The 12,166-nt window shown below is 54.3% G+C and overlaps 1 protein-coding gene across 2 annotated transcripts; it reads right to left on the bottom strand.

The window, feature by feature from the left end:
- Window positions 1-877: 877 nt before the first annotated feature.
- PIF1 (PIF1 5'-to-3' DNA helicase) lies at window positions 878-11,827 on the bottom strand. Of its 2 annotated transcripts, none has more exons than XM_037833712.1 (12): window positions 7,326-11,827; window positions 6,566-6,698; window positions 6,358-6,483; window positions 6,090-6,243; window positions 5,871-5,985; window positions 5,672-5,778; window positions 4,266-4,405; window positions 3,824-3,930; window positions 2,976-3,063; window positions 2,668-2,813; window positions 1,848-2,039; window positions 878-1,639 (listed from the first exon to the last, which is right to left on the bottom strand). In XM_037833712.1, the coding sequence occupies exons 1-12, from the start codon at window positions 7,953-7,955 to the stop codon at window positions 1,505-1,507; spliced, it is 2,073 nt and encodes a 690-aa protein (XP_037689640.1). In that variant the 5' UTR covers window positions 7,956-11,827; the 3' UTR covers window positions 878-1,504. The 2 variants fall into 2 exon arrangements, 1 of the variants encoding a protein (XP_037689640.1); XR_005216442.1 differs by lacking the exon at window positions 878-1,639 and adding an exon at window positions 2,312-2,410 and having other exon boundaries at window positions 1,905-2,039.
- Window positions 11,828-12,166: the final 339 nt, after the last annotated feature.

The raw sequence follows: 12,166 nt of genomic DNA, 5'->3' as shown, positions 1-12,166 counted from the left end.
GATCTTTATGCTTCTTTGCTTCAAACCCAGAAGCCACCTGAGGGCACACTTTCCTGGCTCTTGCTCCCCATACCCAATTCCTTGAAAGATTTATGCCGGCGGAAAGGAGAGGCAGAGAGAAGGAGGGTCCCTGAGAGTCTGAGGAGAAGCAGGTGGTGAGAGGGCCTCTCCACCGCAGGGAGCACGGCAGGGGGTGGCAGCTTCTCAGAAGCCATGGTGTCAGCCAGGTTCATGTCCCCCAGAAACCCGCAGGGACTGTCTCTGTTATTCCCTACTCCTCCCACCACTGGTGATTTTGCATTCAAGTGGCCATTCTCTCCTTTTATTAATTTCAGACACCTGTAGCTGCTAATACAGCCTTCCATGACAGTGCTACTTACCACCCAGAATCAGTCCCCTTCCACTCCTAAGCAGAGAACCTTAACAGTTTTAGCCAGCTATAAAGGGCCTCTGAACAATTTCCGTCAGGCTCTTTGATAAACTGAGATTAGTTTGTTGGTGAGCCTTTCTCCATCAGATCTTCCAAGTGGAGCCTCAGCAGGGCCCAAACTCAGAAAGTTGCAGTGAAGCCACCAGCATATGCTTCCATAGACAGCCGTTCCCTGTTTCCCACCATGTCAACTCCCTAGTGTGTCCGTGTCTCACTAGTGGGTGTGGCGATTCCCCTGGTCATTTCATTGTCAGTCACCAACCTCGGATAGCTCAGCCTTGCAGATAACCCATAATACTAACAACACTTCACATAAGGATGCTGTGCCCTGGGCCCCCATGGCCTGAACAAACAACTGTGTGCTGTGCACGTGTGTGAGAGAGAGACAGGCAGGGGCAGGCGTTCCTGAAGGGATCCAGCACCCGTGGCCCAGGCAGAGGTGCCCTATTAAAGAAAACAGAAGACTCACAGTTCCCACACAATTCACAAGTTTATTTGTCCTACATATCCTAAATAAATACGATCTGAGAACATCCACTTCAATGCCCCCCAAGTGCTATTTCTCCCCCCAAGAAGCAGCTTAAATGATGGGCACACATTTGGCCGTGTATGTTCTCCGGTTAGGCCCAGGAGGGTGACTGGGCTGAGCTCGGCTGGGCCGTGACGCTCCTCAGCTGTGCAAGGGCCTTGCCATGGAGGTGCCCGAATTCAGTCCCCTGCTCCAGGCCTGTGCCGCCCTGACTGAGTCCTCCCCAGCCCCAACATGGACGGGCTGCTGCTGCTCCTGGAGCACCTCTCTTGGCTGCCCCTCCTCTCTATAGCCCAAAGGGGGTGGCTTTCAGGACCCTGCAGCCAGTCCCCACAGAAAGCTTTCTCCTCTAACACCAAGCACTCCCAGTCCCATTCTCATCTGGCACAGAAAGGGTTACCCCTGACCCTGAATGCAGCTCACCCAGGGCAAAGGGGAGAAACTGAGGCATGGCTGGTGAGTGGATGAAAGCGCTCCCTTCAGCCCTGTCAGGAAGCTCAGAGCCCCTAAAGAAGGGAAAAGCAGATACTCACCACCCTCCCCCTTTACCCCCTGGGAACCAGCCCCGGCAGAAACAGGAGGTTGGGGAGACCACCCTTTGTCTTCTCTTTGGGGCTGGGGCTCAGGTTTGGGTCCACGTTCTCCTGGTCTGAGGCTGCCTCATCATCGTTTGGGGACTCCTGGATCAGGGCCAGAGAAGGCCAGTCATGGGCTTGTGCTGGTCCTCAGGGCTGCAGCCTGGAAGCCGGTATCTCCCCCCCATGCCCCCACCTGAGCCAGCAGAGGGCTCTGCCACCCCACTCACCATGGCCCCACCGTGCTTCCCTCTGTCCTGGCTCCCAGCCCCCCCACAGCCACATGGCTCACCCCCAGGTGACCGCCTCTCACCAGACTGAGCCTCCTGCCCCGCTGCAGGGTGGCGTAGAAGTGCAGCACGCGGGGGTCGCAGCGTACCACCATGGGGTCAAAGTCCAGCACACGCAGGCCCTGCAGGCTGCGGGCCCGGGAGAGGGCCACATAAGCCTGGCCACTGGCAAATACGCGGCCCAGAGAGATCTCCACGCAATCCAGGGACATGCCCTGGGGGGCGGAGGAACAGAGATGGAGCCAGCTTGTCACCCAAGAGCCTGACCCCATCTCTGACCCCACCTTCACCTGCCCAGCAGTTGCCCCTGGGTGTCCTCAGCCAGTCCAGAGATGCTCGGTGCCAGGGTTTGGACTGACAGGACGTGGGTGTCTGAGTAGGAGGGGGTCAGGAGACACATGTCCAAGATAAGATTTGAGGGATGGTGAGGAAGAGGGGGTGAGGAAGAAGAGCTCAAGCTCTGGGTCAGACAGGCTCTGCCACTCACTAGCTCCATGACCTTGGACAAGAGGTTTCCTCCTCTGTCAAACGGGATTGATAATTGCATCGACACCTCATACAGCGGTCAGGATTAAATTTCATGTATCTGATAGAAGATCAGAAAATGGTGGGCAGGGATGGCAGAGGGGAGGTGTGGAGGTGTATGCGTCCAGAGAAAGGGGCGGGATGGGAAACACACTAAAGGAAGGCTTGTTCTACACTTGGTCTAGAACTTTCCATTCAGAGGAGGCTCAACCCTATAAAGCCTCCAAGACCCTCTCCCCCTGACACCCCATGCCCCCACGGCATATCCTGTCTACCGTCTGCCCTGCCCTGTCCCCCTGCCCCACACGGGGTGCTCACCTGGCTTTTGTGGATGGATATCGCCCAGGCCAGCTGGAGGGGCAGCTGCTGCCGGCTGAGGAGCTGGCCCCCGGTGACCTGCACTGTCCAGCGGTCAGCACGGATGACCTCAGTGACTCCACACAGGAACCGCACCTGGGGCAGCCCTGGGGGAGACATAAAGAAGCCCAAACTTTCAGTCCTTCTTCAGGACTAAGAGGTAGGGAGGAGGGGCTTTTGGACCTCTCCATCCTAACCTATTTCTCTCCATATGTGGCCACAGACCTACAAACTCAGGCTGTGGGACTGCCCCCTCCCCCATGACTCACCTCTCCCTTCCGCCGCAAACCCAACTACCACCCCTCGGGCTCCATTCACCAGGCCCCGAGACACCGCTAAGTTCTTCACCAGCATCACCTGCAGGGAAAGAGAAGCGAGGTATGGAGACAGCCCCGTCCCTAGTCCCTACATCTGGCCTCGCCTCCAGCAGTGGCTATTCTGAGGGTGGGGGCAGGGGGCTGTCACGCAGGGCCATGGGTCCTAGTCCTGAGCTCTATCACCAGCTGATGGTGACCCGTGGCACAGGCCGCCTTATTTTCCTGGGTCTCACGTTCCCTGTTTGTCTAAGTGGGATGGCATTTGCTTAGTTTGCCTTAGAAGATGATAAAGATCGAGGAGGGAATGGACATCACAGGGCTTTGAAAATTGTTAGTCTGTTAGGGAGTGTGCATGCAGGCCACAAATATTGAAGGAGAGCCCCAGGTACCGCCACCCTCTCTCCCAACCAAACTGTGCCTGCTTCTCCCCCTTGGATGCCCTTTGGAACCTGCAGAAAATCTCCCATTCTGCCCACTCCCAGCATCGAGGGAGAAAGCAGGAATCTCTCACATCTAAGTGTACATTACAGAAGATAGCCATGTAGGGTAGAGATGAGTAGACTGAGCTTCAGCAAGGGAAAGGGACTTGTCCAAGGTGACACTGCCTGGAGCTTCAGCGAGGAGGGGAAGGAAGGCAGAGGAAAGCTGAAGGCAGGGAGGTGGGTCGGAACGGGAGAGGCAGTCTAGGTGAGGTCTGGGCCAGATCCCTGGCATGGAGCTGACCAAGCAGAGGACAGGGAGTGGGGGGGGCCCACAAAACAGCCTAAGCTCCCAGCGTCCAGGCCCTGCTCCCCACTCACCTGGGCCCCCAGCTTTAGCTGAAGGAGCCGGCTGGCAGGACACTGGGCATCCAGGATCCGGGCCTGATCAGGGTCACTGTCCACAGCCTCAAAGCTGTGCACCTCTCCTGGAAAAAGAGAGTCAGACATACAGGTTACAAGTCACTGACTCATGGCTTAGTTTCTGAAAACACCTGTTGTTAGACCAGGGCATGAGAAGAGGGAAGGGGGTCTTGCTGGCTGCCAGCGGTCAGGAAAAGGCTCTACAGGGGCAGCTCAGGCCTAACTGAGGCCTTGGAATCAGAAGCATGGGTTCAAGTCTCAGTTCCAGCATGCACTGGCTGAGTGACCTTGGCCAGTTGTCCACACCTCTCTAAGTCACAGTTTTATCTGCAAACTTAAGGGCCTTTATGGCCACAGAGGTCAGGGCCCCTCCCAGCTGGCCCTGCCCACCTCAGCTCACCTGGCAGCTCCTGCAGGCGCCTCTGGTTGGTGAGGGCCACATCGTCCTGGTGGGTGCAAAGCCTTGTGGCCACAATGCCGTCCCGCCCTACTTTGTGGACAGCCGTGGCCCTGAGTTGGCGGGTCACCTCCTCCGAGCACCTGTGGGGGCTGGGCTGTCAGGGCAGAGCCCACCTGAACACTAGGAAAGGGGAATGTGGCCACTAAGGCCCAAGCAGCTGACCAGGAGCCAGGCCCTGGGGCTGGAAAGGGACACCAGGGCAACATTTGCCGAGCCCCAGGCTGGCCAACTTGTCCCCACAGGGATCTCTGACTGGGGAATGGGCTTGGGGGGGAAGAGTGCTGGGCTGTGATCATGGTGGGCATCCTTCCCTGTGTCTGCCCCCAGGTAGGAGTTAGCTATCTCCCACCCCACAGTGCTCCTGAGGAAGTTGGCTATGGTGAGGGAGCACAGGCCAGAGGTTTGGAGAACCCCAAAATAGGAGCTGATGTTAATAGTCTGTAATACTGGGTATCTGGTAAGCTTCTAGCCCCTGCATGATGCCTTGGGGGGAAAAAAAATCTAATCTGTGTTTCTATTTTCCCCAATCTTAAGCCCTCTTTAGAAGCCTGGGTACAGCAACAGTGGGGAAAGGGGGCACAGTTTGAGGCCATCTCTACCTGCTCTGCCAGGTACCTTCCTACCTCTCTCCCGGGTCCACACAGGGGTCCCTGGGCATAGAGACTCCCCTCACTGCCCCACATCCCAATCTGACCTTTTAAGGTCCAGCTCTGGCACTGTTTCTTCCACCCTCTGGGCCTCCTTTCCACTTCATGCTATAGCCGCAGCATCCCAAGCTTTTATTCCAGCTAGGGAGAGACAATGTGTGCCAATCCCTTCCTGCTTGGGTTTTAGAATCAGTCAGACCTGGGTTCAAATCCTACCTCAGCCACTTTGGGCAAGTCACTTCACCTCTATGAACCCCAGTTTCTGCATCGGTAAAATGGGGTTGTTGACATCCCTGAATTCCTCCTGTGGGTCCATCTGTCCATCCAATCTTCCTTGATACTTGCTTTGTGCCAGGCCCTGTGCTGGGTGACAGGGACCCAACCCTGAGGGAGACTGGGTCCCAGTGCTCACAGAGTGACCATCTCCTATGAGGCCAGGAAGCTCTAGACTTCAGCCTGTCCTAGGCCACCCGTGTCCTGCCCAAGGCTCCTCTCCCCATATAGACTGTGTGCTCCCAAGGACAAGCATTTCTCCTCATTCTCCAGGTCCCCGAGCTCTACTCTGGCCCATGCTTGAGTCAGGCTGGGCCCTGAGTCCAGAACCGCTTTCCTAGGTGCTCCCCAGGCAAGGGCCTTCATCCCCCATCCTGTCCCCCCATCCTGGCAGGAAGTCAGGCCCCCTCATCCACCAGGGCCCACCTGCCCAGCCTCACGGCCTGCAGCAGAGAGATGAAAGCTGGGTCCGCCTGTCTCCACACCTCAGTCAACTCCAGGGTCACTGGGACACACCTCCTCCAGCTCTTGGCCTGGTGGTGATGGGGTGGGGGTGGCTCAGGAAGCAGAGCAGACCCCCAAGGGAGGGGGTACGGGGGAGAGAGGCCCAAAGGGTGAGTGATACCTGGAAGCAGAACTGCGGGGGCTGGGAGCCCTTGTTCACAGGTGGCAGCTGCAGGAAGTCCCCACAGATAATGAGCTGGATCCCTCCAAAGGGTTTGTTCTGCTGTCGGACAGCTCTGGGGAAGGCCGTGGGGAGATTCAGTGGTGGAGTGGACAGGTTCCAGACACAAGACCACCAGATCTCAGCCCTCACTCGCTGCCCCTTATCATGCTCACTGACCTGGCCACGGCCTCCAGCTTGTCAAACAGGTCTGCCTCTACCATGGAGATCTCGTCAATGACCAGCCGCTGGCAGTTCAACCAGGACTGCCGAACGCCCGGCCGCTGGGCCAGGGCCACACACTGGGCCAGGGGAGCCTGGCCCGAGCCAATGCCTGTGAGTGACACTGTTCAGCCTTGGCCAAGACCTCGGCCCCATCTCAATCCTGACCTCCCCTCCCTCCCTTCCCACTTGCTCCTAGCTTCAATCCTCAGGGGCTCCCACTTACCTGCAAAGGTGTGGAGGGTGGTACCCCCGATGTGGCACGCTGCCACCCCAGTGCTGGCAGTGGCCACAGTGCCTGTGGGAGGCAGTGAGCCCAGTATACGCTTCAGCAGGTATGACTTCCCCGTCCCTGGGTAGGGGACAAAGTCAGGGCCTCCTGCTCCCCCATTCCACCCCTCCGGCTACCCTGCCAGCTTTGCTCTGTCACCTACCTGCACTCCCAGTGAAGAAAATGCTCTGGCCTTTCAGGACGACACTCAGCACAGCAGCCTGCTCTTCGGAAAGCTGTGGCTTGGTAGAGGGCAAGCTCAGCCTCTTTACAGGGAGGGGCCACCTTGGGACTTCCTGCCAGGATGGGGGGACAGGGCTCTCTCAAGACCTCCTCCCACTCCCCAGGCTTTGCCCCCTCCCTTCCTGGCCTGGGTACAACACTAGGTCGGTTAGCCCTTTGCCTCTCTGCTGGTTTTGCTCCTCCCTAGCTAGGACCCCTTCTTGCTCCATCTCCATCTTCTCACCCACTTAGTTTCAAACCCCTGTGATCTACCTGCCTCCATCCACAAACATTGTCAAACCCACTGGACTCTGTCCCCGTCAATCTGTCCGACCTCATGGCTGCCCCCTGACACTTCTGACACTTCATTCTCTCCAGAAGCTTCTCTGCTTCTCCAGGTCAGCTTACATATTCCTTTTCTTTCCAAAGTCTCCTTTCCTGGCCTCCTCCACTGCCTTCTCTTTGAATGCGGGTGCTTCCCAAGGCTCAGGCCTGGACCCCGTTTTCCTGCTTTAGTTTTCCCAGTCTCGGGGATAACAGTGAGAAGCACATGAACAATTCCCATCCCTGTCATACTCAGGTGCCGGATGGAATAACCAACAACCCTCTCAAACACCGCCACCATCTTCCCCTCTAAACGCGGGCCTCCTCAGTCTTCTCCATCTACCAGAATGGCATACCACTCCCAAAGGCATCCTCACCTTGCTGGGTTCGGTCCCTGCCCGGGTCTCCACGGGCCGCTTCATCAGCGTGGTGTCCCGGCCCCCTGTGGCCGCTGCGCGCTGCAGCTCCTCGGGCTGCACAGGGCTGATGGTGACGAAGTCGCGGGGCCTGGGGCCGAGCAGCTGCGCGCGGGCGGGGGCCGGCCCGGGCCCTGGGGCTGCCGCTAACTTTAGGCGCAGGGTGCGCAAGAAGCGGCGTAGGCGGTCCGGGGGACAGTCGGAGAGCAGCAGCTGCACCGCGCCGGCACCCGGCCGGGGAGCGGCGTCTGCGGAGAGACGCAGCGCGCTGCGCCCGGTGGCGGCGAAGCGCGTGAAGAGGCGCGCGGCGCGCAAGGGGAAACAGCGCGGCCGCCCCGCGGACCCCGGCGCCTGCAGCCGTAGCATCAGCTCGCGGCGCTCGTTGCGGCCGAGGCTCAGCTCTGCGGTGCGCAGAGACTGGCGCCTTCGCGGCTGCCCGCCGGGGCTCAACTCCTCCACCGCCACGCGACACCGCAGTTCCGCGTCCTCACGCTCGGCTACCTGCTCTTCGGTGTCTGACAGCATCGCCGCGGCTGCTGCAGGTCTGAGAGGGGACCGGCGCACGGGGATCACGGGATGCTCAGGGGACATAATAGGTTGGGTAAATGCAGTGACAGGGAAACCCCGTCGAAGCCACTAGAATCACGTTGGATTATCAACCGGTGACATAAGGTGGTCACAAAGACGGTAAAAGGGCGCTGGCACCAGCCGAAAATTCACTCTTAGAAATGCATTCCACACTCCTGTACACAACTTCCGGAGAGGCAAGTGGGCAGCGTCAAATGCACCCAGGATTGGGGGGACCCTGCCCGGAAAGAACGCAAGGTCCCCAGAAGGAGGGACTTCCTGCGCAAAGAAGCCGGCTTCCAAGAGACCCGGGGCGGGCACGGGAATCTTCAGGGTCCCCTCACTAGGAAGCGGGAGATTTGCACATGGGGAGATGGGAAGAGGAACTGACATGTAGTAAGAGCCTTTCTATTTTCCAGGTAGGTACATTGGTTTATATGCTGCCAGACAGGCCTCACCATTCCCTGTATGCTTAAATGGAAACTGAGGCTGCGACTCGCCCGGGCGCTTCTAACCCGTACGGTGGAGACGAAATGGAGACTGTTTTGCCAAGGAAATCGTAGGGGTCCCTGGGGTCCGGAAATCCATACTTCCTCCCTCTGACTCACTCGTCTGCACCCTCTCAACAGGGATCCACAGCGCTTGAAGAAACCAGCCTTTCCGCCTTTCACGTCGGGGCTCGGGCAGGCATTCACCTTCTTGCTCCGGCACTTGTGGGGACAAGCTGAGTCCGCTGGCTGTGAACTGCAAAGCTCCGGGACTAGGACCTTTCAAATACCGGGTGTTGAGAATCACCCTATCCCTGACCGGATCTTTAAATTCTCCAACCAATCAGAGATAGGGGCATTGCAAAGGGCGTGTCTTTCCTTGGTTTGCAACTCCGGGCGCTTGGGCTGTACCACTCCCACCGGAGGAAGGGGGTTTAATGTTGTGGAGCATACCAAGTGCATGAGTGGGTGTAGTGGGCGTGGTGGGCGGAGGCTGGGGCTCGTTGTGAGCGGCGTGTCATCTAGTGTCTGAAGATTTATTTTCAAAACTATCCCCCCAACGCGGCTTTCCGCCCCTTGTCTTTCTCTCAAGCTCCAACGCAGCGGGGCTTGTCCTTGGGGAAGACCGGCCTCCGGTCCCTCACCGTGTTTCCGTTCAAGACCACCCCAAGGCCGGCTCCATCTGCTGCTCCCGTCCCTCCTCCCACCTCCAACGTTTTCCACCCGGCTCTGTCTTGTAAGGGTCATCTAAAGCGTTTGTTTTTCCTACCGGGCTGAAGCCCAGGCGTGAGAGTAACCAGGGAAGTTAGCAAATCCCTGGCTTCGGGGGATTTATTTTTTAATTATCTTATTTCCCTCATTAAAGCTTGAAATTACAAAGCTGGAAGGGATCTTAGAGGCGAGTCCGACCGCTCATTTTACAGATAATGATAGCTACCATAATTTTTCATAGGAGGAAACCGAGGCTCGGAAAACTGATTTGGTAATGGTGGCACAACTGAGTGACTATATTAAAAACCATTGACTTGTCCACTTTAAATGGGATGGAATGGTATGTGAATTATATCTCAATAGAGCTCTGAGTGAGAAATATTTTTCCTATTCAGTATTGACACATATTGAGTACCAGTGGTCATTACTCATGTGTAAATGAGCGCATTAAGGAAGACTCTCAAGGTCATTGTTGTAGGCAGAATGTCCTACAAACCGAAAGATGTCCAAGTACTAAACCCGAGAATGTGTGAATGTTACCTTACATGGCAAAAGAGACTTTGCAGCTGTGATTAAGGATGTTGAGATGGAGCGAGTATCTTGGTTTATCTGGGTAGGCCCAATGAAATCACAAGGGTCCTTAAAGGGAATAGAGGGAGGCAGGAGAGTCAGAGAAGGTGATGTGAGGAAGGAAGCAGAGATCCGAAAGAAAGATTTGAAGATGCTACACTGCTAGCTTTGATGTTGGAGGGAAATTCCATGAGCCAAGATATGCAGGAAGCTTCTAGAAGTTAGAGAAGGCAAGGAAACAGATTCTCCCCTAGGGCCGCCAAAGAAATGCAGCTCTACTGACATTGATTTTAGCCCATCAAGACACATTTTGGACTTCTGACCTCCAGAAATGTAAGATAATATATCTGTGTTGCTTTAACCCACTAAGCTTATGGTAATTTTTTATAGCAGCAATAAGAGACTAATACAGTCACACAGCTAGAAAGTGAAAGAGCTGGGATTATGAGTTCATGTATGTCAGTTTCTAAAGCCTGTGTTCTCTCTTCCCATTACCCTTTGCTCAAAATGGGCCTGGCTCACTTTCCCCTTTCCTCTGTGCACTACCCCAGACTGCCTCTAGGGAGGGCACCAGGACTTCCACAGGGGTTTTTCCCCTCCCAGCGTTTTATTATGGAAATATTTAAACATATACTGAAAGGTTGAAAGCATTTTACAATGAACACCCATATGTCCACCACCATCCAAAGTCTACAATTAATACTTTGTTGTAATTGCCTTATCACATGTCTATCCACCACTCCATTTTTTGTTATGCATTTCAAAGCTGCAGATTTTACATTTCACTTCTAAACACTTAAGCTTATATAGCATTAACTAGAGTTCAGTATTTATTTGCTTTTTTAAATGTAAATTTACATACATACCCAAATTTTAGGCCTATCATTAAAGGAATTTTGACAAATGCATCCACCTCTGTAACCCAGACCTCTCTAAAGATAAACAAATGTGCTGTAAAATATGGCAGCCACTAGCCATGGGTGACTATTTGATTTAAATTTAAATTAATTCAAATTAAATGAAATTAAAATTTCAATTCTTCACCTGCACTGGTCACATTTCAAGTGCTCAGTAGCTACATGTTCACAGCACAGATACGGGACATTTCCATTATTGCAGAAAGTTCTTCGAATAACACTAAAAACATTATCATCATCTAGAAATTTTCCTCGTGCTCTTTCCTGGGCAACCCCTAGGCAACACCTGTTCTGATTTTGTTTTCACCATTGATTAGTTTAACATGTCCTAGAACGTCTTATAAATGAAATCATAGAGTATGTGTAAAAGTTCTTTCACTCAGCATAATGAATTTGAGATTTATCCAGGTTGTTGCGGGATATCAGTAGCTGGTTTCTTTTTCTTGCTAAGTAATGTTCCATTGCATGGTATATTCCATTGCATTTCTGGGTTATCTAGGCTTTCTGTGGATTTATGCTTTAATTTCTTTGGGGTAAATACTTAGGTGAGAAATTGCTGACTCAAAGGGTAGATGTTTAGTTTTATATGAAACTGTCACATCGTTTTCCAAAATAATTGTACGCCCGGCCAGGTTTTTGGAAGAAGAGCAACACTCAGTCCTTACAGGGAAAGGAATCCGAAGAACACCTAAACGCCGCCTCCTCGCGGATTAACAGCCCCGAGGCTGCGCCCATCTCTCTGCCCCGGCGCCGCCCATTCCATGGTTCGAACCCTGATTGGCCAGAGGGGAAGAGAGGCGGAGCCACAGGGAGCCTTCGCAGCTCCGGCCGGACTTCCTCCTTTTCGGCTTTGGGTGGTTCTACTGTTTTCCGCTTCTTCGGATTTCTGTGTTCACTGCGGCCTCCGCGGGGTCAATTCAGAGTGAAGTGCAACACTGCTCCCATCTCTTCGCCCAACCGAGGCCTGGTTTTGAGAGAAACTCTCTGGAAAGACGGGTTTTCTTTACTATGAAATTTCCTCCCCGGAAACTCCTTCCAGATGTCTTATCTGCTCTCTTTCTTCTCACTGGGAGGTCTCAGTCCAATTCTTGGCTTGGCTCATTAACAATAACAGTAATGACTTTAGCACACGGCTGGGAAGTTTACAAAGTGCATTTACGATGTCATCTCAGTTTATACTCAACAAAGCCTCTCCCCTTCTTAATGGATCTTTTTTCTCCAAATTTTTGCCCACCTCCCTCTCTCCCCCTCCCCTTTGCGGCCTGAAGCTTACACGGACAGCGTTATATATGAACTAAAAAGGAAAGGATGTTGCTCGGTCTTCCAGCTTCCAGGCCGCGACCTTATCTCACAATGCTTCATTATCACACCGGCAGCGGACACTCATTTGTTGGACCTCTCGGCATTACGTATTCCACACAGCTGACCTCTCTTCATTTCATTCCTACTTACTGGCTGTTCCTTATCTGTTTCCTTTGCTAACCTCTGCTCTGCAACCAGACCTCTCAATCTGGAAGGGCCCCAGTGCTTGGACTTTTTCTTTGTCGTC

Source organism: Choloepus didactylus, chromosome 4, assembly GCF_015220235.1.
Source record: "Choloepus didactylus isolate mChoDid1 chromosome 4, mChoDid1.pri, whole genome shotgun sequence".
NCBI classification, from domain to species: domain Eukaryota; kingdom Metazoa; phylum Chordata; class Mammalia; order Pilosa; family Megalonychidae; genus Choloepus; species Choloepus didactylus.
This window is presented reverse-complemented; position numbering and strand designations above follow the sequence as displayed.